This window comes from Pelobates fuscus, chromosome 3 (genome assembly GCF_036172605.1).
Source record: "Pelobates fuscus isolate aPelFus1 chromosome 3, aPelFus1.pri, whole genome shotgun sequence".
In the NCBI taxonomy this organism is placed as follows: Eukaryota; Metazoa; Chordata; class Amphibia; order Anura; family Pelobatidae; genus Pelobates; species Pelobates fuscus.
This window is the reverse complement of record NC_086319.1, coordinates 368823763-368849404: the sequence shown is the minus strand read 5'-3', so window position 1 is coordinate 368849404 and position 25642 is coordinate 368823763. Positions and strand designations below refer to the sequence as shown.

Here is a 25642-nt window from a genome sequence, read left to right as displayed (position 1 = left end):
TTTCCGCGAGCACCACTCACCGCCGTGCGCACCGGAAAAGCTTCGAGTCTTGTTACCATGGAGATTAAGACGCTACTTCCGTCCATCCGATAAACTGGGGAGATGGCGGAGGAACAGGAGAAAGCGGTAACTGTCAATGGGGAGGGCGCAGCGGGCGACGTTTCGGCGGTCCCCCTCTCCTCCATCTTTCTAGCGGCATTAGTCTGATAGAACAGCGGGCGCCGCCATGTTTTATTCCTGCTTGTCCTCTCGGCCCGGGATTAATGTATTCGTAGCTTTGTCCGAGATAAGGGGTTTAACCAGGGTCACTGCAGCTCGCCTCCATGAGCTATGTGTCTGTAACCCCATGGCTGCCAGGGAGGTGTAACAGTGACATAGTGGGTTAAACCAGAGGGGGTTACTTTCTTACCATCATGCTCAGGCAGCCAGAGAGGTATAACAGGGACACAGTGGGTTAAACCAGAGGGTGTTACTCTCTTCCCATCATGCTCAGGCTGCCAGGGAGGTATAACTGGGACACAGGGGGTTAAACCAGAGGGGGTTACTTTCTTACCATCATGCTCAGGCAGCCAGAGAGGTATAACAGGGACACAGTGGGTTAAACCAGAGGGTGTTACTCTCTTCCCATCATGCTCAGGCTGCCAGAGAGGTATAACAGGGACATAGTGGGTTAAACCAGAGGGTGTTACTCTCTTCCCATCATGCTCAGGCTGCCAGAGAGGTATAACAGGGACACAGTGGGTTAAACCAGAGGGGGTTACTTTCTTACCATCATGCTCAGGCTGCCAGAGAGGTATAACAGGGACATAGTGGGTTAAACCAGAGGGTGTTACTCTCTTCCCATCATTCTCAGGCTGCCAGGGAGGTATAACAGGGACACAGTGGGTTAAACCAGAGGGTGTTACTCTCTTCCCATCATGCTCAGGCTGCCAGAGAGGTATAACAGGGACACAGTGGGTTAAACCAGAGGGGGTTACTTTCTTACCATCATGCTCAGGCTGCCAGAGAGGTATAACAGGGACACAGTGGGTTAAACCAGAGGGTGTTACTCTCTTCCCATCATGCTCAGGCTGCCAGGGAGGTATAACAGGGACACAGTGGGTTAAACCAGAGGGTATCATTTTCTTCCCATCATGTTCAGGCTGCCAGAGACGTATAACAGGGACATAGTGGGTTAAACCAGAGGGTGTTACTCTCTTCCCATCATGCTCAGGCAGCCAGGGAGGTATAACAGGGACACAGTGGGTTAACCAGAGGGTATCATTTTCTTCCCATCATGCTCAGGCAGCCAGGGAGGTGTAACAGGGACATAGTGGGTTAAACCAGAGGGGGTTACTTTCTTCCCATCATGCTCAGGCAGCCAGAGAGGTATAACAGGGACACAGTGGGTTAACCAGAGGGTATCATTTTCTTCCCATCATGCTCAGGCAGCCAGAGAGGTATAACAGGGACATAGTGGGTTAAACCAGAGGGGGTTACTTTCTTCCCATCGTGCTCAGGCAGCCAGGGAGGTGTAACTGGGACACAGTGTGTTAAACCAGAGGGTGTCACTTTCTTCCCATCATGCTCAGGCATCCAGAGAGGTATAACAGGGACACAGTGGGTTAAACCAGAGGGGGTTACTTTCTTCCCATCATGCTCAGGCAGCCAGGGAGGTGTAACTGGGACACAGCGGGTTAAACCAGAGGGGATCGCTTTCTTCCCATCATGCTCAGGCAGCCAGAGAGGTATAACTGGGACACAATGGATTAAACCAGAGGGTGTTACTTTCTTCCCATCATGCTCAGGCAGCCAGAGAGGTGTAACTGGGACACAATGGGTTAAACCAGAGGGTGTTACTTTCATGCTCAGGCAGCCAGAGAGGTATAACAGGGACAAAGTGGGTTAAACCAGAGGGGGTTACATTCTTCCCATCATGTTTAGGCAGCCAGGGAAGTGTAACTGGGATACAGTGGGTTAAACCAGAGGGTGTCACTTTCTTCCCATCATAGATAGAAAGAGAGGGGTGAGTGTAGTTGGACTAACCAACTCCCACACACTCCAAATGGGTTACTAGAGGTATATAAGGGGCTTAACCCCAAATAATGTCAAAGAAAGAGAAAAATGTGAAAACTGAATGTGGAGAACACTCATATACAATGAGTGTAGACCAAATTTGCTTTCAGATATATATACCTCAAAATTGTGAAAGTCACATATAAAGGGAGGGGGGAGGGGAAAACTGGGGTAAACCTTTATTGAAAAGACAAATACGATTGAAGTTAAAAAATGGCCACAGAAAATGGCCACAAAAGTGCCAATACACACTAGGACCTAAAAGGTGGGCAAATAGGGTATCGTAGAGTAGATTTTAATGAGGAGCCAAAAGCTCCAAGGTATAAGTATCTGATTAAAAATCTGAATAGAAGGGATAACAAGGAGGGGCAGGAGAGAAAAGACAAACAATATTCATATAAGCACTATAGCCCCCTATATCCGAGGTATTAACACAAAAGGTGTGTATATAGCACTATATACATGAGAGTACGTAAACTTGTCCTAGGGAGTAAAAGGGCTGTGGTTACTGCCGAGGGCAGGTGTATAGAAAGTGGGATACACAGGAGCGAGGGGAATGCTCCAACAAAAGGAGACACAGACTTACTACTACACAGCGCAGCTAGTATCCACACCTTACCCACATACCACAAAAACGTCTCAAAACTTGCCCTGGGCTAGCTGTCTAACTCACATCAGTGAGTGTCAGAACTAACTGCTACTTCAAGGCAGCCTCAAGATGTCCCTAGCCCCCCAGACAATACAGCATGTAAAAATATATCGAAATCTCTCCCACCCCTTAGTAGATAAACCACATAGCGAAAATTTCCAATATTCAGAATGTTAGCCCATCCAGATAGGAAACATAGAGGTGTAAATAAAATATTGAACTCAATCTTAGGAATTAGCGTCGGCTCAAGAGCTCTTGACAAAGGCGTGTAGATACGCCGAAACGCGCGTTGAGCGTTCATTTTGAGCCGATGCTCACATCTAGATTTTGTACTCTTAACTTGGAATGATTTGAGCCGACGCTAATTCCTAAGATTGAGTTCAATATTTTATTTACACCTCTATGTTTACCCTTTATTATACCCTTTATTCGCCTGGCGGTGGGGTGCCAGGGAGGTGGGAGGCAGAGGGAGCTATAGTGCCAGGAATAAAGTTTTGTATTCCTGACACTATAGTATCCATTTAAGCAAAAGTTGTTTCCAGTGCTTACCTTAGAGTGTCTTTTTAATTTAATTGTTCACAACTCTCAAATATATATTTGTTATTCTGGGCTGTATTTCGTTGTGCCATCTGAATGTTGGTGCCCACTTTTTCTCATAGGTCCTTGCAGACTCTTCTGGCTTGAGAAAATCCCGTCTTAAGAAAGGTATGAAAATTCATTTTGATGTCAAAATAAAGCTTATGCAAATTCTCTGTATAAATTCCACACATTTGCACTCACGTGGATTTTAAAGCGGAACTGTCATTGTCCTCCCCCTCACCCATGAGCGGCAATAGGTCCCCCTCCCCACCCCCCATTTTCATTTAGGGCCCCCACCCGCCGCTCATGGGTGGGGGCTGGGCGGGAGGACAATGTGTGTGTGTGTGTCCCAGGTGGGGGCCGGGGAGGGGACAATAGGTCGCCCCCCCACCCCCCATTTTCATTTAGGGCCCCCATCCGCCACTCATGGGTGGGGGCCAGGGGGGGCACTGGGTCCCCCCTTCAGTTTAATAGCCCCCACTCACGCGGCACAGGTGGGGGCTCGGGAGGGGGTACACTAGGGAGCTTTGTTTAAACAGTGAGCAGCCATGTTTAGTATGCATGCCCCTACTCACGGTATAGTAGTAGGGGCATGTCTACTAGTATTGGTAAATTTGTAATTTAGTAAAATTGGCTGAAAGACCAATCTTGGTCTTTCACCCATTTGGTATCTAGCTCACTAAAACCGTGGGAATTAGGGAGTTATCTACTAAGCGGCACGAATAGATCAGAATTCCGATCCGAACAAAGTTCCGAATTGCATCCTGACACAAATGGAGAAACTGTTCTCAGTAGTTTCGCCGGCATTCTGTCTAAAATGACAGGACGTTTGGGAATACGACAGGAAGCATTGCGAGATCACAGAGGAAAGGTAAGAATTGTGGGAAAATTTCTCTGACCACAGGAAACGGAGCACACTTTGCTCCTCCGCTCGTCACAGATGGTCAAGCGTAGGAAACCTCCACAAGACAAATAGTCCCTACTTTGTCTTATGTTTTAAAGAAAACCAGAGCAGACAGGAAGAAATTAAGAACAGATCCCGACAGAGGGAGAGAAGAGGAATCAATTAAAGAAAGGTAAGTTCGGCATGACAGTGCCACTTTAACACTTCCTGACAGATGATTTTATAGACATTTCACTTAAAGCAGCACTATTGTGCTAGGAATACAAAACTGTGTGTCGTCTGTGTACGTGGCGTCCGACTGACGTCACACGTTCATCCTGGAACGCACGTAGCATTCCAGATATGGAATTCATTTTACAGGAAGTACCCAGTGGCAGCAATTACAAACCATTTAAAAGGAACAAAATACTCAAGAACATCCATACAGCAACTGAAGAAACCTCCAGGAGAAGCAAAACGCGTTTTGCACCATAAAAGAACTACCACCTTGCCTTGTGTATTAGTATAACTATTGTCAGCTTGTTTGATGTGAGATGTTCCACCTATTGTACGTATCTTGTCTTTTTAGGTTTGTAGTGTGGGTTAAGGGGATTCCACACAGGTGTAGAGTTCCACATATCCACTATAACAAATAGTGATTTCTGGTATTGTTGTAATGGTGCTTAGATTGACCCATTACAATTACATCATTAAACTAAAGCATATTCTACGAGGTGGGTCAAATAGAACCACACAGATACCTACTTACTCTTAATACTCTTCATATTGGCTTAATCCAAAAGTCGCCATTATAGACCAATAGGTATATTTATGGTGTATGTTGGGGTACCCCTCCACCATCTTGAATGAATTACCTACGGTAATTCATTTAGAAAGTGTTTTATAACATTCATACTTGATTTCCAAGCCTCTTTCCGTGACATTACTTTGTATTTTTCTTAATAAGAATGTCCGAGCTACTGGTTTTTCACTATTGACTATGTATATGAATTAATACCAACAGGGTTATTCCCTACACTTTTCATTTTTGGGAACTCGCCAGTGAAGTGCAATTTCAAAGCCAGATTATCTGAGTTTGAAAATTTAGGAGTTTTTAGTTCTGTCCTGAAACGGCCACTGATGAATTCCTGACATTGTGTGTTTTAGTGGATAGCCTTCCTGTGTATGACTGACTAACCATTCGTTTTTCTGCAGCTCCAGAACTTCCTATACTAGAGAGACGAAACTGGCTTATTCATTTGCACTACGTCCGGAAGGATTATGAGACCTGCAAGGTGAAAACAATATATTATCATACCTCGCCTCCTATGGTGGAACCCTAAAAAGAGCGGTTTCATATTTACTGTAGATGAACCTGGTGTTGCATTCAGGAGATTGAAAATATAAAAGTGAGATGCTGAAAACCTCCTATGCAAATACTAGTTCAATATATTGTCTGGTGCTACTACCTTCAATGTACTACACTGTTTAACTTAAAGCTCCTGCAGGTAGTCATGTTTCTACATTGAGTCCTTGAAACATGTTATATTACGTTGGATACACAGCTTTGTTGTGTATGCTGATCTGTTATTGGCTTATTTGCAGTTTGAAGATTCCATTAAAATCCCTTTAAAACATTTTTGTTTTTAAATGATCTACTAACTTTTCCTACACCCATGATTGTAGAAATCAGTGAGGTTTTTGTTTATAATGTAGGTTAGAAGAATGCTCTAGTCTAGAAGAATCTCAGCATTAATTTAAAAATAATTCCCAATTCTGGAAATATTCAAACCATTCATTGATTTCTCCAGCTTGCTATTAAGGAACAGCTACAGGCAACGGAGGGAGTGTGTGAATATGCCATTTATGTACAAGGTGAGTTATTTTTACACATTACCCAAGACCCCTACTCTTGCTAAAAGCACATAAATCTCAGTCTTATTGCTTTCTGGTTTATAATTCTGTTTTGGTTTATTCACATTTCCAAACATCAAATATTTCATTTCCACCTAGGCATTTTCAAAACCTCTGAAGAAATTCTTCCTTCACCGATTCCTTCCATTTCAAATTGTATTCCTGTATTTCAGATATGGCTTTCTTCCTATGCAGCACAGGTCACATATTATACCCATAGCACCATCCTATCGTTAATGTTAATGGTGGAAATACACTTTGTACACCCCCAAACAGTCCGATGGTCTTTGGAGATTTTAAGAACGATCTACAATTTCTAAGGAAAAATAGCAAGCACATCCCTTTCTGTTCTCAGTGTTCATTTTCCCACGTTAGGAAGAATGAGAATTATATGCATAGTGACATAAACATCCAGGGCATGTCCCATGTACAGTTAAGATGAAAACAGACCAGGCATTTCCCTTATGGGACTGCACAGGTACAAGTAATATATAGCTAAAAGAAGGCCAATAATTTCAACTCCTTAAACCTTTATTTTAAGTAAGCTCATTGAGCAGGGCCCTCAACCCCTCTGTTTCTGTGTGTTCAACTTGTCTGGTTACAACTACATGTGTGTTCGTCCACCCATTGTAAAGCGCTGCGGAATTTGACGGCGCTCTATAAATAATAATGAGGTTCCCTTTAAATGAATGTGCAGCTTGTTACATATTTGTGTTTTGAGCATGTCCAGATGGAACAATATTCAACTGGCCTGGATAGGGATTGATCTAGCGTGATCTCCTTTGCTACTATAGACCAGAGTAGTTTATGTAGTTTATTGCAATTCCACCACATATCCATAAATTGCTTCTCTCCAGCATGGCTCTATAGCTCCTGTGTGCAAGTGGATTTTATTTATGAGGAATTAGTTAAAACCTGTTTCTTGTAACTGTGATGATGCTACTTCTTCAGTCGTGATATCAAATGCTTTCAGATCTTCCTTCTTTATCAGTGCGTAGATACGTTTAATGTATATTGTTTACAACATTGTATTGGCTATATTATTTGATATTTTGCCTACCAGTTTTATTGGATGCAACCATTTCCTTTAAGCACACTTACATTTGTTTTATGATGCATTTGTATCTGTGACAGTTACTTAAAATATATGCATTGCCTTGTTGAGTAAAGTAAGCGATTACAATTTGTATTCCATCATTTCCAATACTCCTCCATGTACACAATTCCCTCCTGTGTTCATCCGTGTTTATAAATTCTCATTTAAGCATTAATCCTCCGACTGGAGGGGAAGATCCAGGAATCTCTCGAGCTCTTCCAGACATGTGCAGTACTGAATCCCACCAGCTCTGACAACCTAAAACAAGTTGCACGGTCCCTGTGAGTGACTTTGTCCTGACTTTTTCAGCACCTACTATGTCATCTTTACAAGTTCTTAAATTTTTTTTATACTAGCTATGCCTTTTGTGCCCAGACTATTTCAAATATCCCACTTCATCAATAATATTATCATTCCTTTTATTTTATTTTTCTTCTTTCCCTTTAACAGTTTTAAATTCCTCCCTTTGTTCTTTGAATGTCTTTGCTTTCCAACATCCACATCTTGAGAAGTGAATCAGTCAGTTGGTTTGCGTGTATCTAGGGATCTGTTTACAAACTCCATAGCTGTGTGTCCTGGACAGTGATTGGAAACGCAGTCCTTACTCTGTTAATTTATCGCTTTTTAGGTCAACCCTTTCTCGATTGTTTTTCTCTTCTTTCTTATTATTCTATTTAATAAACTACCATTTTTATTTGAATTATTTCTCCTTTTGGATTCTGTATTCATATATCCTAAAGATATATTGTTACAGGTGCCTGTCAAAATAAATGTACACTTATGTAAGCAAAAATATTACATATGTCACTGTGTTAATGCACATTGCTCATACATACCTGAAATATATCCCGTATGTGCATATAGCATAGTAACGTGTCCTGCAGTATAGTTTGATGCAGTTTTGGGCATGAATCAACTAATCTGTTGGTCTCCGTTTGTTGCCAGGCTGCTCTGCTGTCCCTGCCCGCCATGCTCTGTCTCCTCGGTGAGGCCCACTTTGGAAGCAGTGCAGTGATAGAGTTACAGGCAGTGTGACAGCCTATTATATTTCCTGTGTGTCTCTATCACTGAGCTGCTTCCGCACTCAGCCAATGCCTACGCAGCCAAAGAATTGGGGCTACAGGGCCTCATATTTGGGTCTGGGGCCCCCTAGTAGTCTGAGCCTGGGAAAATGACTTTATTAAGCACATCATTCGGGCAGCTACATGATTCTAAAGATTAGTTTATTAGTGTATTTGGTCAGTTTTGTGTACGGTATGTTTTTAATTAATACAGAGTTAAACTATTTCCCTTGGCTATAGTCTATGGACATTACTATATATCAAGAAAACAATTTAATAATCATTTACAAAATCCACATTTCTTCTGTTGCTGTAACCTTTCTTAATTTTCTCTTCCTCATTTCCCCAACACTCTAATCCAAAATATAGCACACTGAAACTCAAATAGCAAACTTTAAGCAAGCTGTGACAATTTTTCTGAGTTTAGTGATTCCCTGTTTCTTGGTTGCAGGTTCTTACTTGGGAAGCATAAAGCAGCAGTTGAGGTGTACAACGAGGCAGCAAGACTCAATCAGAAAGACTGGGTAGGTACAAAGGTCCATCCCTTTTGTACTATGTGTCTGTGTATACACACAGACAGATAAAAAGGGGGGGAAGGATCAGCGCTGGGTGGTCTAAAGGAGGAAAAACAAGGAAGGAGCTGCAACCTATGGGTATGAGGTTCCCTCTAATATCCTCAAGAAAGAATATGGCAAAAACAAAGTAATAGGTCGCGCTATACAGAAATAATACAATAAAAAGATAGAGATAGATATAAAAATATGCTCACATATATGTACACAGAGAATTAAATAAAATGAGAAAAAATATAAATAAAAACGAGCGTAATAGTCCCAATATGTAGTAAACCGTATATGGATTCCAATAGGCTAGTAGAGACTTGATACTGTAGTCAATGAGGAGCTGGGTCTTCTATAGATTAGGAAGTCTTGACTCAATGACGAACATGTGAATGAAAGAACAGAGAAACTCCAATAGTGCAGAATGTATTCGAGTAAATAGAATAAAATGAATATTAGGGAGGTATTTCACTCACCTATGTAAGAGCATGAACTTGCTCAAGTGTAATCAGCGTTCAGTGGCGTTTACCCCCCCTGGCGGGACATAGATGTAGGTGATTCCTCGAAATAAAAAAGAGATAAAATATAGTGCTCACTGTATTTACATAAAAGTAAGACTTAAAAGTAGAGAGCGTACTCACATTTGTATGAGCAGGATATACTGCTCACTATGATACCTACTGATGCATTTTCAGATTTGTTTCTTAATGGCTTGAATAATTCATATACACCAGTATATGGCTCACCAAGGGTGCATCCTTGTATTTTTTTTTTTAAATTAATATTTATAAAGAAAATTTCAAATATAAAAAAAGACAAACAATTGCATATTGTCAGAAATGCCATATTTGACATCCCAACGACCCAACAGGTCCCAGTACTCTTGTTATTCAAGTCAAACATTGGTCAATCTACTTTAAAATTTGATAATTCTAAAACATTGACAGATTTCAAAACAAAAAGGACAGGACGAAACACGATGGTCTCTAGTCATTAAGAAATACAAAAAAGGCTTCAAATTACAGATCTTAAGAAAGCATACCATACATATAGACCATATTTTATACTTTTGAACCTTTAATGCAAGATCCCGTGGAGGAGAGAGAGATGGGGGCGGGGGAGCATCCCAAGATACTAAGAGAGGCTGATATAAGTCCATTCAGGGGGTTCTCTCAGATTACTATATATATATATATATACACACGATACCAGTAGAGAGCACTCAGGAGTCTTTCAAGGTAAATTTAATCTGTTGCTTTATTGAGCAATTACAAATTCACACAACGTTCCAGTCGACGTTTCAGTCTGTAAAAGACTTTTTGAAAAAAGTATTTTACAGACTGAAACGTCGACTGCTCAATAAAGCAACAGATTAAATTTACCTTGAAAGACTCCTGAGTGCTCTCTACTGGTATCGTATACAATTTGGTTGGAGACAGCACCGGAGCATTAAAAGACCGGGAGCATTGAGTGCTGGGACCTGGGACGTGTATATATACATTCATGCTTCTAAAGTTGTTCTATATATTCCATCCATATTTAACTATAGGCAGGGACTCCCTCTCCATCTTTAATTGGAAAGAGATTTGAGTTTTTAATAACCCCACGTTGGGGGCTCCCTCTGCTTCCAAAGTTTTACAATACATTTTTTTGCTGCTATCAGAATATGAGTTGTTATATATCCATCTCTCTGCGACCATTTAGGCCAATCAAGATGTAGTAGGGCAGTTTTGGGAGAGAAAATCATGGGAGTGCCCATGAGATTATCTAATATATTATATGTTAATTCCCAAAAAGGTTTTAATTTCTGACAGTTCCACCAGATATGGGTATACGAACCTTGTATTTCACGGGTAACAATTTTTTAAGGAACAAAATTATCATGTTATTAGCCAAACAAATTACTAGAACAATGTTATATATTAAAGGGACACTCAAGATCCTGAAGCACTTCAGCTTTATGTCCAAAGCGTGTGTAACCAAATTTACCTTTGGTAAATATAAGAATTGTAAATCCAGTTTAAATTAATTTTAACCAAATGTGTCCTTTCGTGTCAAATTTATACTTAAACGGTACAGGTCAAATCCCCAAAGCACTTTCGTTTTACAAAAGTGCAGATTTTAATAGAAACTTGCATTTTTATTAATGAACTTTGTTAAACCCTGTACTCCACAGTGTCAATCAGACAACTGCTCTGTTACTTCCTGGTTGTTTAGCTCAGTAGAGGGAAACTTAAGAGGCAACCCCTGACTTTTCATTGAGTTGCATTGGGAAGCCTGTGGACAGTTGCATTAAGTGTGGCCTGGGAAGGAAATACCCCAGGTGAAAAAATGAATAATTAAATACATGCATGTTTTCATGTGGTGTATATTTACTAAACTGTGATTTTTTTTTTAACATTCTTTTTTTGTATTTGGGTAGTAGAGTGTCCTTTAAATTGGCCCTCTATCCCAGAATAGACCCCTTTTTTAATGCACTACATAGATAATGCATTAAAACAGGCAAAAATAATTACCGGTAATTACTATTCATAAATAAAACAAAAAAAACACACACTTTACATTTTCTCTAAAACCCTAGGTTTTGAAGCGTCTCTAACTATGATTGCCTTACTCCACTTGTTTGATGCTTCTTGTAGAAAAGTAAGGGAGCCAATTCTTCTGTGAAAAGCATTCAGTGTCATTATGCTGTGTGTGGTTACACCGACCCTGAAGACCTTTCAAAAACAAAGATTGTAAGGAAGGAGTTCCTCAGTCTAGTGGCTGCCTGTACTCTTGGACAAATGTAAATACAGCCTTTCCTCGGAAATGGCAATGTTTTACATTGTTTGAATAAACCTCTATGTATCAAAACCAATACATAAAAATATAGTGGTCTCGGTGCTTAGTGTCTGTATACCTTTCAGTATTACTGAGGACAGCAATGGTTTTTGGGAGCTGTAGTTTAGTTGTTCATTTCAGAAGTCAGTATTTATTTTATACCATGCAGTTTGGGAGGCACAGAATGAATGGGATTTTGGAGCAAAGGCCCCCTTCAACTCTTCATCTAAAAAATAAAACGCCTAAAATATAAGAGATTACATTTTCTATGCTGGGAGATACATATATCTATTTCACACTGTGAATTTATGTTGTCATTGATGGGCAATGCAGGGCAGTTCTCTCCTCAAGGATTTCTTTTTCTCCTTATACATTCCATCTCAGCTGAGATTTATATAATTTTTGACTTTTTTCGTCTCCACGGTCTTCCATGATTAAGAATATTTTTAAGACAGCTAACGCGTCATAGAATGTTATTGTGTCTGTGGTTTGATGATTTTATTCATCAGAGTATAAAGGTTTTCATTTTTTTTTTTTTTTTTAAATATTGTAGGAGATATGTCACAATCTCGGTGTTTGCTATCTGTATCTGAAAGACCTGAGCAAGGTGAGCAGACGCTTGTAGGGCTGAATAATAAATGGCTTGTTTTGGGGCAACAAAATGTATTTAGACATTTCTACACATACTTTATAGCTGCACTACACAGACCACTCACACACTAACGGCTTCGCTCTCCTGTTTAGTGTGCAAATTGTCTACTTAATTCTTGGGTTTTGTTTAATTATGCAACTAATGATGATTCTCCTATATCTTTGTTTTGTTCTGTGTGTGTTTTTTGTATGTTTGTTTTTCCCACTGAAGAGCAAGGAGCAGCTCTCTCTGGCTCTGCAACTGCACAGGCAAGATCTCAGCGCCATGATCCTGGGCAAGGTTTATCTTATGGAAGGAGACACTGAGTCGGCAATTCAGACCTATTTGCAAGCTCTGCAGTAAGCTTTTGTGAATTTATGCTTTTTTTTTAATTTTTATTTATGCTTTTTAAGAGAATGTATACAAATTACATATCGAGACACGCAGGTCTCATAAAAGAGGCAAGGTGCAATACACGGTGAGACCTGCAGTAAGTTTTTGTCTTGGATCAGAAGTAGTGTCTGGTTCCTGGGTCTGCTGTATAGTGCAGTGATGATGGGATTTGTTTCCGAATTATCTCAAAGACTGCCGTCTGGTAACTTCTAGATTTGGATACTACAGTAGTATGGTGAATAGCCCACAGTTTATGCTTCACATTTTCTTGTGTATGTGCGTGTATATCTGTCTACCTAAAGATTAATCCTTTCCTTTGAATTTAAAGTTTATTTCTGTTATCTGTAACAAAACCGTAACATAAAAGTAGACATCTGTATCTGAGTAAGTAAACATATTGAATGAATGATGGGGTAGGTTATAAAATGTGTAAGGGACACTGCAGACCCCTAACGCAACTTTAGCTTGCTGTAAAGCTTTATGTGCAAAGAGTGTGTCCTCTTTGCAAAATATATATATATATATATTGTGAGCGTAAAAGTGGCATTGTGGTTGATGGAAGATACATCAGGCCGGATTTGCTAAACTGCAACCTGAGATTTTTCAGTTAAATGCCCCAGGGAGATGTTAGTGTTTGCAATATACATTGCTGAGGTTCTGCAAAACATGGTATGGGTCCCTGGGGCGGAGTATTTGGAGAGTAGGGTGGGCCAATGCTCCAACAGCATTAGTTGCTGTGTAATAAACCACACTTTAGATCTGACTTAAGAGTTAACTAATTGACACTCACCTGTAGCTAGTCAATTAGTAGACAGGCCTTTAAATGAAGAGGGCAGCCTGCTGCAGAGTGAGGGAGGAAAAGACAGCTAGGAGAGTGAATGACAACTGTGTTTGTTGCAAAGACATTTCTTTTGTTTGGAAAATTGGTAAGTGGGAAAGCCACCCAATTGCAGATAGCAATTTCCTGTCTAGTAAGAGCTCAAGTAAGAGCAAGGGATTTTGTTTGTTTTTGTTATTATTTAAAGCACCTGTTTTCTTATTGAATAAAAAAAGGAAAACCGAGCTGACTGTGTCCTGGACTTTATATACCCTAGAAGGCGGTGGTTACTGCAAGATCTGTGACAACCCTACCTGTAAAAGAGGTGGTTTGGGGGGGCGGGGCCTGACAGCAAAGATGGCCAGTCGCACTTGTTCAGTGCTCCTGTGACTACGGAAAACCTTATGAGGTTACCGACTGACAAAGGGGCATTAGCGGCACATGGAGACCGGGATCAAGCGTAGCAAAGCATGCTGAACACACCGGTACCACTCCTCAACCGATGCGCCACGGAAAACCTCCAAACGATCATGAGGCCTAACTCTGAGCTGAGCCCGCGGACTGGGGGAGGCGGCCGATTCCCCGGTTCGGGACGCGCTCTTGAGCAGAAACCTACCTCAGCCCTGCTACCCCCCCCTGTGGACCGGCGGGGGTCATCCCGGTCCCCGCAGGGGACGGTTACCCCCACACTAATATCTGTACAAGCGGCGAAATTAACAGCCACGAGGAGCTCACGAGCATCAGCCAAGATGGCGGCGCAACCGCGGCCTGCGATTAAGCGACCATGCCTCACACCACCCAAGCATACAGGGGACTTCGTGGACCTGCTGCGCACCCATCTCTGGGCAAAACATAAGGCCCGGAGACAAACTTACCGGATGGCGATGAAAACGGTGGCGGCGTGGATCCGTCCGACCACTCGGCGCACCCTATCTTTATGCCCCCCTCATACCTTCAGAGTAACCTTTACACCAAGCAGGACCCAAAGCAGCACCACGCGGGAAACCACTAAAACTTATGCTGCAACGCCTGCGGAATCTTGCGACCCCGCGCCACTGAGGGCGCCAACTCCTCGCTCAGCGATCCCGGAAACCGGCAACAAGCAAAGCATGAAACCCCACGCTGACGACCACAAAGCCCAATGTGAAGCGGAACCAGCTGCAGCGAAGCTGAATCCAGAGAAACCAAGCTGTCGGGAAGCTCACACACGGCCCACTGGGGAGGAAACCCAGAAGAGAAAAAGGAGAACACTACAGCCCTCAACGGCCTATACATGGATCTCTTCCACACACCGGGAGACTGACCCCCCCTGTGGCGGGCAGGCAGGCCTACACGGCGACACAAGGGGTGACAACCATATACCAGCAGCTGGCGTTGGTTAAGTGACTTTACTGTTCGTTACGTTAGCTGCCTTAATTATGCCGACCTACTCATTATTAGTCAGCTTAGCACAGTTATTTTTGCCTTATTGATGCAACTTATCACACACTTAAGTGTAACTAAAACTGACGTATTCACTACTAGCCTAGCAAGCTTAATGTAACTTGTTAATGATACACACGTTGTTGTTTTCATGTGGTTTTTTTTTTCTATGAAAGGAAAAACAAATTGTGTTGCTTAATTTAATGTTGGCAGCGACTGATAATTCTATGGCAAAGCTATTTTTTTTTTTCTTTCTTTTTCTTTTCCTTTTTTTTTTTTTTTTGCATTTTATTTTATTTTAATTCTTGCATCATCGTCCCCCAATGTATAAATACGTGCACACTGAATCAGCCTTCATGGCATAATACGTAAAACTGTGCAGTATGTTTTTCAAAGATGTATAGGCTCCGCGTCAGACTTATGTTATAGCAACCGAGCTCCTTACCGACGCTGGCCTACTATACCTCATGTCGTTAAAAGCCTGATTTAAACGCCTGATTTAAACGTCTGTTTTCTATGCCTGATTTATGAGCCTGTTTTCTCAGCCTGATTTATATGCCTGTCTTTTAAGCCTGTTTTCTACGCCTGTTTTTTATGCATATTTCGTCTTTACAAATAACAAAAAAAAGTGCATTGTCTATTTACCCCCTACTGTAACTAATGTCTTGAAACCTGCATATGGAATGCCGTTGGGGTACCATATGTATGCATGTGACTAATATACGCACTACAAAAATAAAGAATTTAAAAAAAAAAAAAAAAAGGTGGTTTGTTACAATATATATTTTTTTAAATTCTTTATTTTTGACAAGTTTTTTAAATGTTTTCATTGTCGTTGGGGTAAGGGTACAGAATAAAACAAGGGAGTAAGATTATTGTTACAAAGTTCGCAGAGCTTATTTTCGTTGTTAATGACAATCATACATAAGAAACAGGTTTGGTACGATTCATCTTTGGTTACAGTATCTGTTGTTTGTTTATACAATAGTACTCTGTATGTAACATTTGTTGCAGCTCTGAATCTAAGGGTTAGGGAGGGGTACAAAATAGAAAAGGGAGGGGATACGGATGCCCTATCGATTTTTGTTTTTATTATTATTTTGTTAGAATTCTTTATTTGTGGTGCGTATTGGGTTATGTAACAGGGTAAGTGGGGTTGGGGTTACAGAAGAAGTTGAGGAGGGGTGGGGGGAGGTATTGCACAGTTGAACAGTTTTGCTTTACATTCTGGATTTCTTATCTGTACAATCATACACTTGCCCTTCATATATTTATTTGTTATGTATGTCCGAGTTGGTTTTGGTTTTTCAATAAAGTGATAAGGAAGAGAGTTATAACTAAAGGCAGGGGGAAGGAGAGTGATAGGGAAGAGACCCAGTTTGCTATGGTTTGCGTTACAGTTTGCCATTGCGCCCACGTTTGTCTTATTGTGATGCTGCGGGTTCTAAGGGGTCTTTGTTATGTTCCGGAGGTATCTATCCTGTTTTCCCCTTCTCTTCTCTCCCCCCCCCCTGCTGACCTCTGTGAAGATGCAGTCGGTCGTCGGTACCTGTTGTTTGGGAAGTCTGTGTGGTTTTATCACAGGGTCAGGTGTAGACCTGGGTCTCGGACTTCCTTTGTAGCGTGGTTTTGTGTGTGTCTCGACAAAAAGGGGTATCGAAGCATATGAATTCTGTGCAGGGGTGAGGTGGTGGTGTCACGGGTGGGGGATGGGTCTCAAGGGAGGTCTCTCGGGCGGAGGGCTCTTCGGGTGATTGGTTAGGGTGGGTCACGGCACGGGGCCCCAGTCCGGTGGGCCCGGTGGGGTTAGGTGGTGGTCAGGCTCTAGAGGTATATATTTTTTTTAAAGTGCAGATTTCAATAAAAATTTACACTTTTACACACTAACTTGGTTACACCCCCAGGTCCTGCTGTTTCCTGTTTTGGTTAGCTCAGTGGAGCTAAACTCAAGAGGCAGCAATTGCCCAGAGCACCTGCCTTGCAAAGACATTTAATTGAACCGCATTGGGTAGTCTGTGATTGGACTGCCACAGAAAGTCTGGGCGGAGTTATAAGGGGAGGGTTTGTAAAGGCAGCAAACAAGAGAAGTGCAGGTTTTGCAAAACTGTTCTTAGAGTTACCCCCTATGAAAAATAATAATTAATTAAATGCATGCAAGATTTCATTTGGAGTATATCTACTATTATTTTTATTTATTTTGTATTTGGGCGTTGGAGGGTCCATTTAAATAAAAGAACAAAAACATTCTGTACAAAGTTTTTAAAATAGTGTCTATTAAACGTGGCGTGAACACGACAATATAAACATGTGATCCATCAAACATAACATTTTCTTTCCATGTTATTTTAAAAGAGCATGCAACAAAGGTATAACGAGTAATAGGGAAAGTAGGTGAGGGTTAATAAACAATGCAGGGGGAGGGACAGTGTACCCTGATTTGAAAGCCATAAAAACAGCTGAGCCTGGGAGGGACTGCTCAGATTCCATTTTGTATATATTTTTAAACAAGCAACAATTTAAGAGCTAATTAGCTGTTTTTGACCTAATTTGGCAGGCATAGTTTGAAAGCTGTTTTCCTGTCCTAAGCACAAGGGAAGGGAGAATAGGTTTAGGATTGAGCTGTGTTAGTCATGATTTATACATTTTTGGAGCTGTCCATATAAACAAAGCTGTAGAGATTGAAGGACTGCTATATACAGGATTAAACAGTGGAAAATATAATTAGCGAAAGCACTCAGAAAGTGACCTCACTGCTTTGCACATTTCTTATACAATAAACAAGAGAAGAGTTATGTGATTCTATTACAAAATTAAACACCGATCTCATTGTTGTGGACTTCTTCAAACTGAGCCCATTGTTCCACGTGCTTGGCGTGAAGCCACAGTCCTTCCACATAAGTCCAGTTTTACTGTGAGTCCCCCATCTTAATTACAGGGGTATCTACGTCCACATGTTGCAGCTGCTATTACAAAGCTAATTCACTGCCTTGCATCGAGTTCTTTGTCACAAATTCTGGAATCCACGTAGTGAGAATTGTAGCATTAGTTAGATCTAGAAAGTGATGTGATATGTGCAAGGTTAATACATTTGTGCATTTTCTTTGCTTGTCCCCTTCACAGATTATCTCCTGAAAGCACTGAATTGCTGACAACGTTAGGACTATTGTATCTACAGGTAAAGAATTAGAGATGAATTGTCCTGTAATTAATCCTTTTCCTTCCATTCTGATGCTCTATCGACCAGCTCTCGCTCTGGGTGTGAATTCTATCTTTGCTGTCCTTTTTGCATCCTGACTGTCCCATTTTCTATCTGTCATGTGCAATTCATCCAAAGGATTATTCCCTTAAATCGGAGATGTGGAGGATTGACAAGGTATTTGCATATTTTAAGCCAAAATCAGTAAGTTAGAAACATTCTTCAGCTTTTATTTTTCCTGCTTGTACGTTTATTGGTATACAATTTGCCATTTCTTGTCAGTTCTCCACAATTCCCGTTTTATTGAAATATTTACATTTTTTATTTGGTCAGAGCTTCTATCTACTTTGTCTTTATTACATGTGTCACTTTACCCTCTGTCCTGATTATGGACACATAATTCAATACACACTGTAGCCGTAGAACAAGAATAGAAGAGAGCAGGGTATGAAAAGAGAGTGAAGTCATAACCAAGACTGCACAATATGGGCATACTGTTATTGGCTAGTGCTACAGTGACACAAATTGCAAAACACGGGAATGCTCCGACAATGCTTGTGCTTGTTTGTTCAAATCTTCATTTCCTATATTAGATGATCCCATATGGAGGAGGTAGAAATGCCCATAATGCAGCACACTCCTCTCCTCTTCAATCCGGAGCTCTTTTCCTTCTCTCTCAAGAGGAAGATGGATTAATACAAGCTCTAACTGAAGTTAGATCAATCTTTTTACAAGCCTGAAATTAATGATTTGTTCCCCATTGAGGGATACCTGCTGAGTCCCATATGGCTGAGTGGTTAATAGAGGAGTGCATAGGATACCAATGTTCTCCAGGCAGTCTGCTCGTACTCTGAAAGGCCACATGCAGAGTCTGATATTTTCCTGGATTGTCTACTGATGCTTAATCATGAAGGTCCCTTCTATTGAAAACCAATGTGAACACCTGGGCTTGAGCTCCAGGTGGGGTATATTCTCTCTGTTAAAGGTTGGATTCTTCAGAGACACATGAAGTCTGATCCTTGGACCAGTGAGTCTTGGGTGAATGGGGTTTCTTCTGGTTTTGTCAGCTTGGTTTTCAGCATCTCCCTTCTCTGGATTGGTTCCTGCTGTTCTTTCCACAAACCACTGAAAGCTTGGGCCTTTCTAGACTATGTGGCTGAAGTAGAAATGAAAGTACTCATTTCTCCTGTTTTGGTTCTGGGGTTCTACTTGAACCTGTTTATGATCCTAAAGGAGAAGGATACAGACGTGAACCTATCTATGATCCTGAGAGATGGTCTTCCAGCGTGTTCCTCAGGCTTCCCAGCTTGTTCCTCAGGCAGGACAGCCAGTTCATGACAACTGGACGGGGAGGAATGTGCTGACGTGTTGCAATATTAGTGTTTATACCTCCTGTGGTTGGGAGGGATTTTATCCAATATATCACAATGTGCGGGTTCTAAACCGGAAGAAAATTCATTTGTGAGATAAGACACAAATTTTGTTTTCTTGTTGTATATTGTGTTTGAGATTTACCTGAACTTAAACAAGGTCATTTTGCTTATTTTCTATCTTTATGACTTGTTACAGAATGGATTGTACCAGAAAGCCTTTGAATATCTTGGGAATGCTCTGACTTACGACCCCAGTAACTATAAGGTGAAGAAACTAATGTATTCTATAGAATGGCTGTACAGTATTAGACAGGAGACTCAATCCAAAACCCGTAATTCTGTGAATGGACTTTAAACTGAATTAAAAGAGTAATATTTGTACTATAAAATATAACATTTAACTCTCAACAATTAAAAGATGTTTCATCTCTCTTACACCTCTTAGCATTTAAAGAGGCACCCTAAGCAACATAACTACCATAGTTAATTATTGGTGCTGTCCCACCTGTTTGTGTCAAACCCCATTTGGAATTTTGACAAAGCTTTTCCCGGTACCTACAACCCGTTCCATCCACTAATGCAAAAGTGACAGATAACTGTGACATGGATGTGTACAGCTGTACTCTGGCTGATAAAAGATGAACAATGTGAGCAGAAGTACGGACAAAGCTAATGTATTTTTTCCTTTTTTTTTTTCTGAAAATGTGGAACAATACACAAACAGTAGGTTACAATGTGCATGGTCTCGGTATGTAATGTGTTATATTTCTTTCCCAGGCTATATTGGCAGCGGGCTGTATGATGCAGTCTCATGGGGATTATGATGTGGCCCTCAGTAAGTATCGTGTGGCCGCCTCAAGTGTCCCTGAAAGTTCTCCACTCTGGAACAATATTGGCATGTGCTTTTTTGGCAAGAAGAAGTTTGTGGCAGTAAGTGTTTTCTGACTGTAAACATTTCTTTCTTTCTATCTAATTTATATATATATATAATGGAATAATGGAATTAAGAGCATCAAATTTGTGTGTATAGTTGTTAAACAGCAGCTTGACAAACAAACAAATTTGGACAAAACAGTTGAGCAGGAAACCATCTTGAAAATCTAAATTTTGGCCTCAATGTTGTCAATTTCTCACTCACTCGTATTCTCTGTTTTGTGTGAGAACTCCAACATTGCTTTCTCAGAGAACAATACATACAGAGACTTGTTTTTTGGTTTTGTTTTTTTAGGTTTTACTCATATTTTTCTGGCACTGCTAGTGTGCAATACATTATTTTCCAAAATATTGTGGACTATGGCAGGAGGTACCTCAGCATATCTACTCAATACTGATTTTTGATGCAGACAGGATTCAGGACATGTGATTGTTTTCAATGAATTTTTCCTAAGGTTTTCATTCTCTGATTCCCAGTTATTACATGGATACGCTTTTCCTTATATATGAATTAAGTTAATTGAATAATTGGTGTACATAATAGGAATTCCAATTTCTTTGTAAATATTGATGTACATATTATGGATTTTTTTTTTGTTTAAATTTAGAATTGATTGAAGTGATGCACTAATGAATTACCTTGTATAATACATGATTTAAAACGCTTCTTGTTTGTTTTCAGCAATTCATTTGGGGTGCGGTATCAATATTTAGTATTTACTATATTGTGATTAAACGTTTCTTACTCATGCTCATTAGGAGACAGTCCAAATATGTTTGTGTGTCAGTAAGCTTCCTTTTACAACTATTTTACTCTTTCTCTGCAGTACTGTTGAATTTTTATTTTTTATTGATTTTTTAAAAAATCATTAACGGTCTAAATTTCCATTATGGCAGACACTGAATGTCAATGCTGTGATGTTTTATTTGAAACTATGTTCTGGTGACTATAGTGTCCCTTTAACCGTACCCATTTGTTTGTACGGGGTACACACTATCTGTATAGAACATACATTATCTATGTACTCTCCTATATGTTTTCATCCTTTTTTTTTTTTTTTTTTTTGTTTGCTGCAGGCTATTAGCTGCCTGAAGCGTGCACTCTATCTGTCCGCGTTTGATTGGCGTGTTCTGTATAACCTGGGCCTTGTTCATCTCAGCATGCAGCAGTATGCCTCCGCTTTCCATTTCTTGAGCGCAGCTATATCCCTTCACCACGGCAATGCAACACTGTACATGCTGCTTGCAGGTGAGCAACACGTCCCAATCTTGTGGCCATCTGCAAAATGTCAATCAAGTTTGTCTACTTTATATCAACCCGCTTCCTTTTTCTAAAGTGGCTCTCACCTACCTGGATGACACAGAAAATGGCAAGAACGCGTATCAACAGGCTGCAAGTCTGGACCAGTGAGTGAAAATACATTGCCAAAACTGTTTGGCTATTCTATGTCATGTTGAATCTCCATCTTTCCCTTATACCGTAAACTTTTAAGCTGTTTTGATTGTTTCCTTTCTTGCAGACCACTTCTTCCTTTCTTTTTTTTTCTTTTTTTCTCCTCCAATGCACCTTACACAGTGATTTCTTTGCTTTGCTTTCAGTGTTATACTGACTTTTTGTATCCTCAGTTATGTGTCTTTCTCTTTTTTTCTCAAACTTCTACTCAGGACTGACCCTTTGGTGAACCTGAATTTTGCTATACTGCTATATAACCAAGGAGATAAAAAGGGAGCGATGAGTCAATATCAAGAGCTGGAGCGTAAAGTTAGTGCTCTCAGAGAGACTTCAGCAGAATTTGATCCCGAGGTGAGGAATGGACACATACGTTATATTGAACTGAATGACCATAACTAGGTGATGGAACCTGGTAATCACTCCTCTTCAGCCAAAGTGATGGTTTCGATCAGTGACTACATGAAGTGGGAATGAAGGCCTCACAGCAGCTGTAACACATTGTGATTTTTCAATATAATTTGGTTGATGTCGCCAATATTTTCTCCCCAAGCAATTTCTATTTCTGCCTTCATCTGTTAAATTAAGTATATTCTCCTATGCAGTGGTGTATTTTGGTTTTGTGCTGCCCTAGGCATGACTAAACCTGGGCAGCCCCCCTAATCTAAATTTGCCCCACTTCTTCCTGTCAAGGCTGCACCTCTTCCTGATTAAGAACCCAACCCTAGATTCCACGTTTTCTTACTCCTTTTACAGGGATACTATAGTGCCCCCCATGCAGTTTTCTGAGAAACTGCAATAATTACACTTACAAGGTTAAAGGGACTGGGACACTGCACCCAGACCACTTAAATGACCTGAAGTGGTCTGCGTGCCAGTAGTGCCCATTTAAGCACACACTCTGACAGTCACCACACACTCAATGACAAACACACAGACATCTCTGGCAGACACATACTCACTGATTTGACACACACACATTCACTGACTGACACACACGGACAGTCACACACACACAGACATCACTGACAGACACAAACTCACTGATTTAACACACACATTTACTGACACACACTCACTCATTAACCGATACACACACTGACACACAAACACTGACACACTCATTGATAGACGCACTGATAGTCACACACACACACACTCAATGACAGACTCTTACTGATTTGACAAACACAGCCTTCTTACCTGGAGACCTAGCATGGATCTGTCCCTAGCGTCCAGTGGGGCTGCAGGGAGGAATGCGGCTGTGTTAGAATCAGAGGCAGCGAGGGAGCTGTGTTCTCCCTGCTCTGCTCCCTCGCGCCTCACAGACTGTCTACTGATGCCGGGAGCTGGAATTACGTCATTCCAGATCCCGCGGCATCAGCAAACGGCGAGTGAGGGAGCAGAGCAGGGAAATCATAGCTCCCTCGCCACCTCTGATTCAAACACAGCCACAAGCCTCCCAGCAGCCCCACTGGACCACAGGGACAAGGGGAACACCAGGGAAGCCCGAGTGGGCGTTTGGTGGCGGCATTTTTTGCTATCATCTACCATCTTACAGACCTTTGCCACGTTGTCTTATTGTTAAATGTAACCTGTAGAAATGAATATTTCCTAATAGTTAAACGATTCCTTAATAATATATCAAACTTGTAAATATTATATTGTCCATGTTGATTTGGATGTTATAGATGGTTGATATGGCACAGAAGTTGGGAGCAGCTCTGCAGGTTGGAGAGAATCTGGTTTGGACCAAACAGACAAAAGACCAAAAAGCAAAACAACGGACGGCAGCAAAAGGACCTGGCGTCGAACAAACTCCCCTGGGTTCCAACCAGGCCTTGGGAAGAGCAATGTCTTCTGCAGCGGGATATGCCAAGGCCCCTGGCCTTCCAACAGGTGAGAGCCTTAAAGGTGTCAAATGATTGATTATAACACTCTGTAACAATAGGGATGCTTAGGTTTCTAAAAATATTGTACTCTGTGTTTTTGTGCACTCCCATATATGAAATTCTGCTTGTCTTTTTAGGAATTAGTGCTCCTCTGGTCTCTAAACCTCCCTCTTTGCCGCTGGAACCAGAAGATAGTGCAAACTCTGCTTCTGTCCCCCAAGACTTCAGGAGAGGTCCCAGCTAACTGATTGAGAACTACCCCGAGAAGTGGAAACCCCAGAAACACGTAGACAGATACTCAGTAGGAATTAAATGACTCTTAATAGGTAACATTTCACTGAGATCTCTAAGTCTATATCCAGCAAGTGATAGCGATAGATGAAAAACCCCTGAGATCTATAGTTGGTAATTTCCAGCAGCAGATATTAGCTATGTTATAAATACGAACTTGTGATAATACACTATTCAAGCTAATAGCCTACATGGCTGGATTAGGTGATATAACACATCAGACTTTACTGCATAAACTTGCCTCCCAGAAAAGCTGGACTTTGTGTTCAGGAAAGTAATATATATTGCTTTATATAGTTATGGAGGATGGTGGATCCGTGTTGTTATATTGTTAGGAGTATAAATTATTTATGGTTTTAAGTTCACCTGTTGTGAAGAACATGACTTGGTGTAACATTAAAGGGAATCTGTGCATGATCGACAATATTTCAAATATGGCAGCATGCCACAAGAGAATCTGGAGCCAATGAAGGTTCACCCTGCAGTTACCGTAACCGTTTCTGGATATTGTCTGTTTACTTACACGTAGCAGTCCACATGGTTCGGTGATATTGACTAACTTCAGGCTTACACTCCATGCAATGATCCATATAACGAAATATGTCATTCGCAGAAAAGATATTCTTAATGTCTAACTCCCAATATACTATAGTTTGGAGGTTTTTTTTTCTCTCATTCATTATAGAGAGAGTTATGAAAAGGGAATTTAGGAAAAGTTGTTTTCTTACATGGGCCCCATGTGAACCTTGTTGGAAAGACGAAATTATTGTTTCCGTCTTGAGCTTTCTTCTATTGAAAGTTTGGAGTAGCAATTCAGCCCAGTCCACAACCTGTCCAGTGTTTGTGAGTATCCCTGTAGGAACAGATTTGGGAAATGTCCAAATCCTGGATTAATGGTGGTCTTTATGGATTGCGTTGGGAACAGTGGTCAAGAAGCTTGGCAGCCCGTCACCTCTTCGAGGAAGCTATTTTAAAGTCCATCGGTCATGCAGAAATGACATTGGATCACTTTATAAAGAACACGTTGTGCTAGCCAAACCACTGCACGTTGCACAGACAACATTTTATTCATAGAGATAAAAAAAAGTCAAATATGACACCCCATTGTTGGGTATGGAGTACCTCATTTGCTGTGTGGGTGGGGGGCATATTCACATCTATTGCAGAGACCATCTTCTAAGAGGCAGAAGAAAGATTCAAGCAAATATATTTCTGATCTCTACTTCTTGACGCTTATACCAGTACTTGATGGATTGAATAGAATATTCTTTCCTGAAGCTGAACTTCTCGTCCACTGGTTTTATGAATGACATTCACATTATTCCCTGATAAGGACTGCAGTAAATGTACTTAACAATTATTATTATATATAATGCTCATTGTCCATCAAACTGTTTCCAGTTTAAAAGATCCACTAGAGGGCGCTCAGCTCCAAGAGAGTGCAATGTAGTAATTTCAGTGCATTTTAATAAAGCTTTATTTTATTAGCACTCGGTGTGTGTCAATCTTTCATAGTTGCCACATGTGTAAACAGCATGTTACACTGAAGACCACTTACATGCCTGCATGTATGTAGGTACCGTGTATAGGTGATAAACAAGGAAGAGTGACGATGACACCAGCAAAA

General features: G+C 40.9%; 1 protein-coding gene across 1 annotated transcript; it reads left to right on the top strand.

Annotated features, from left to right (window-relative positions):
• BBS4 (Bardet-Biedl syndrome 4) lies at positions 1-25256 on the top strand. Its single transcript, XM_063449372.1, has 16 exons — positions 1-126; positions 3364-3409; positions 5382-5461; positions 5978-6041; positions 7346-7457; positions 8689-8761; positions 12171-12224; positions 12480-12607; positions 18001-18055; positions 19646-19714; positions 20227-20379; positions 21460-21631; positions 21720-21789; positions 22048-22186; positions 23524-23731; positions 23862-25256. The coding sequence occupies exons 1-16, from the start codon at positions 103-105 to the stop codon at positions 23966-23968; spliced, it is 1554 nt and encodes a 517-aa protein (XP_063305442.1). The 5' UTR covers positions 1-102; the 3' UTR covers positions 23969-25256.
• Positions 25257-25642: the final 386 nt, after the last annotated feature.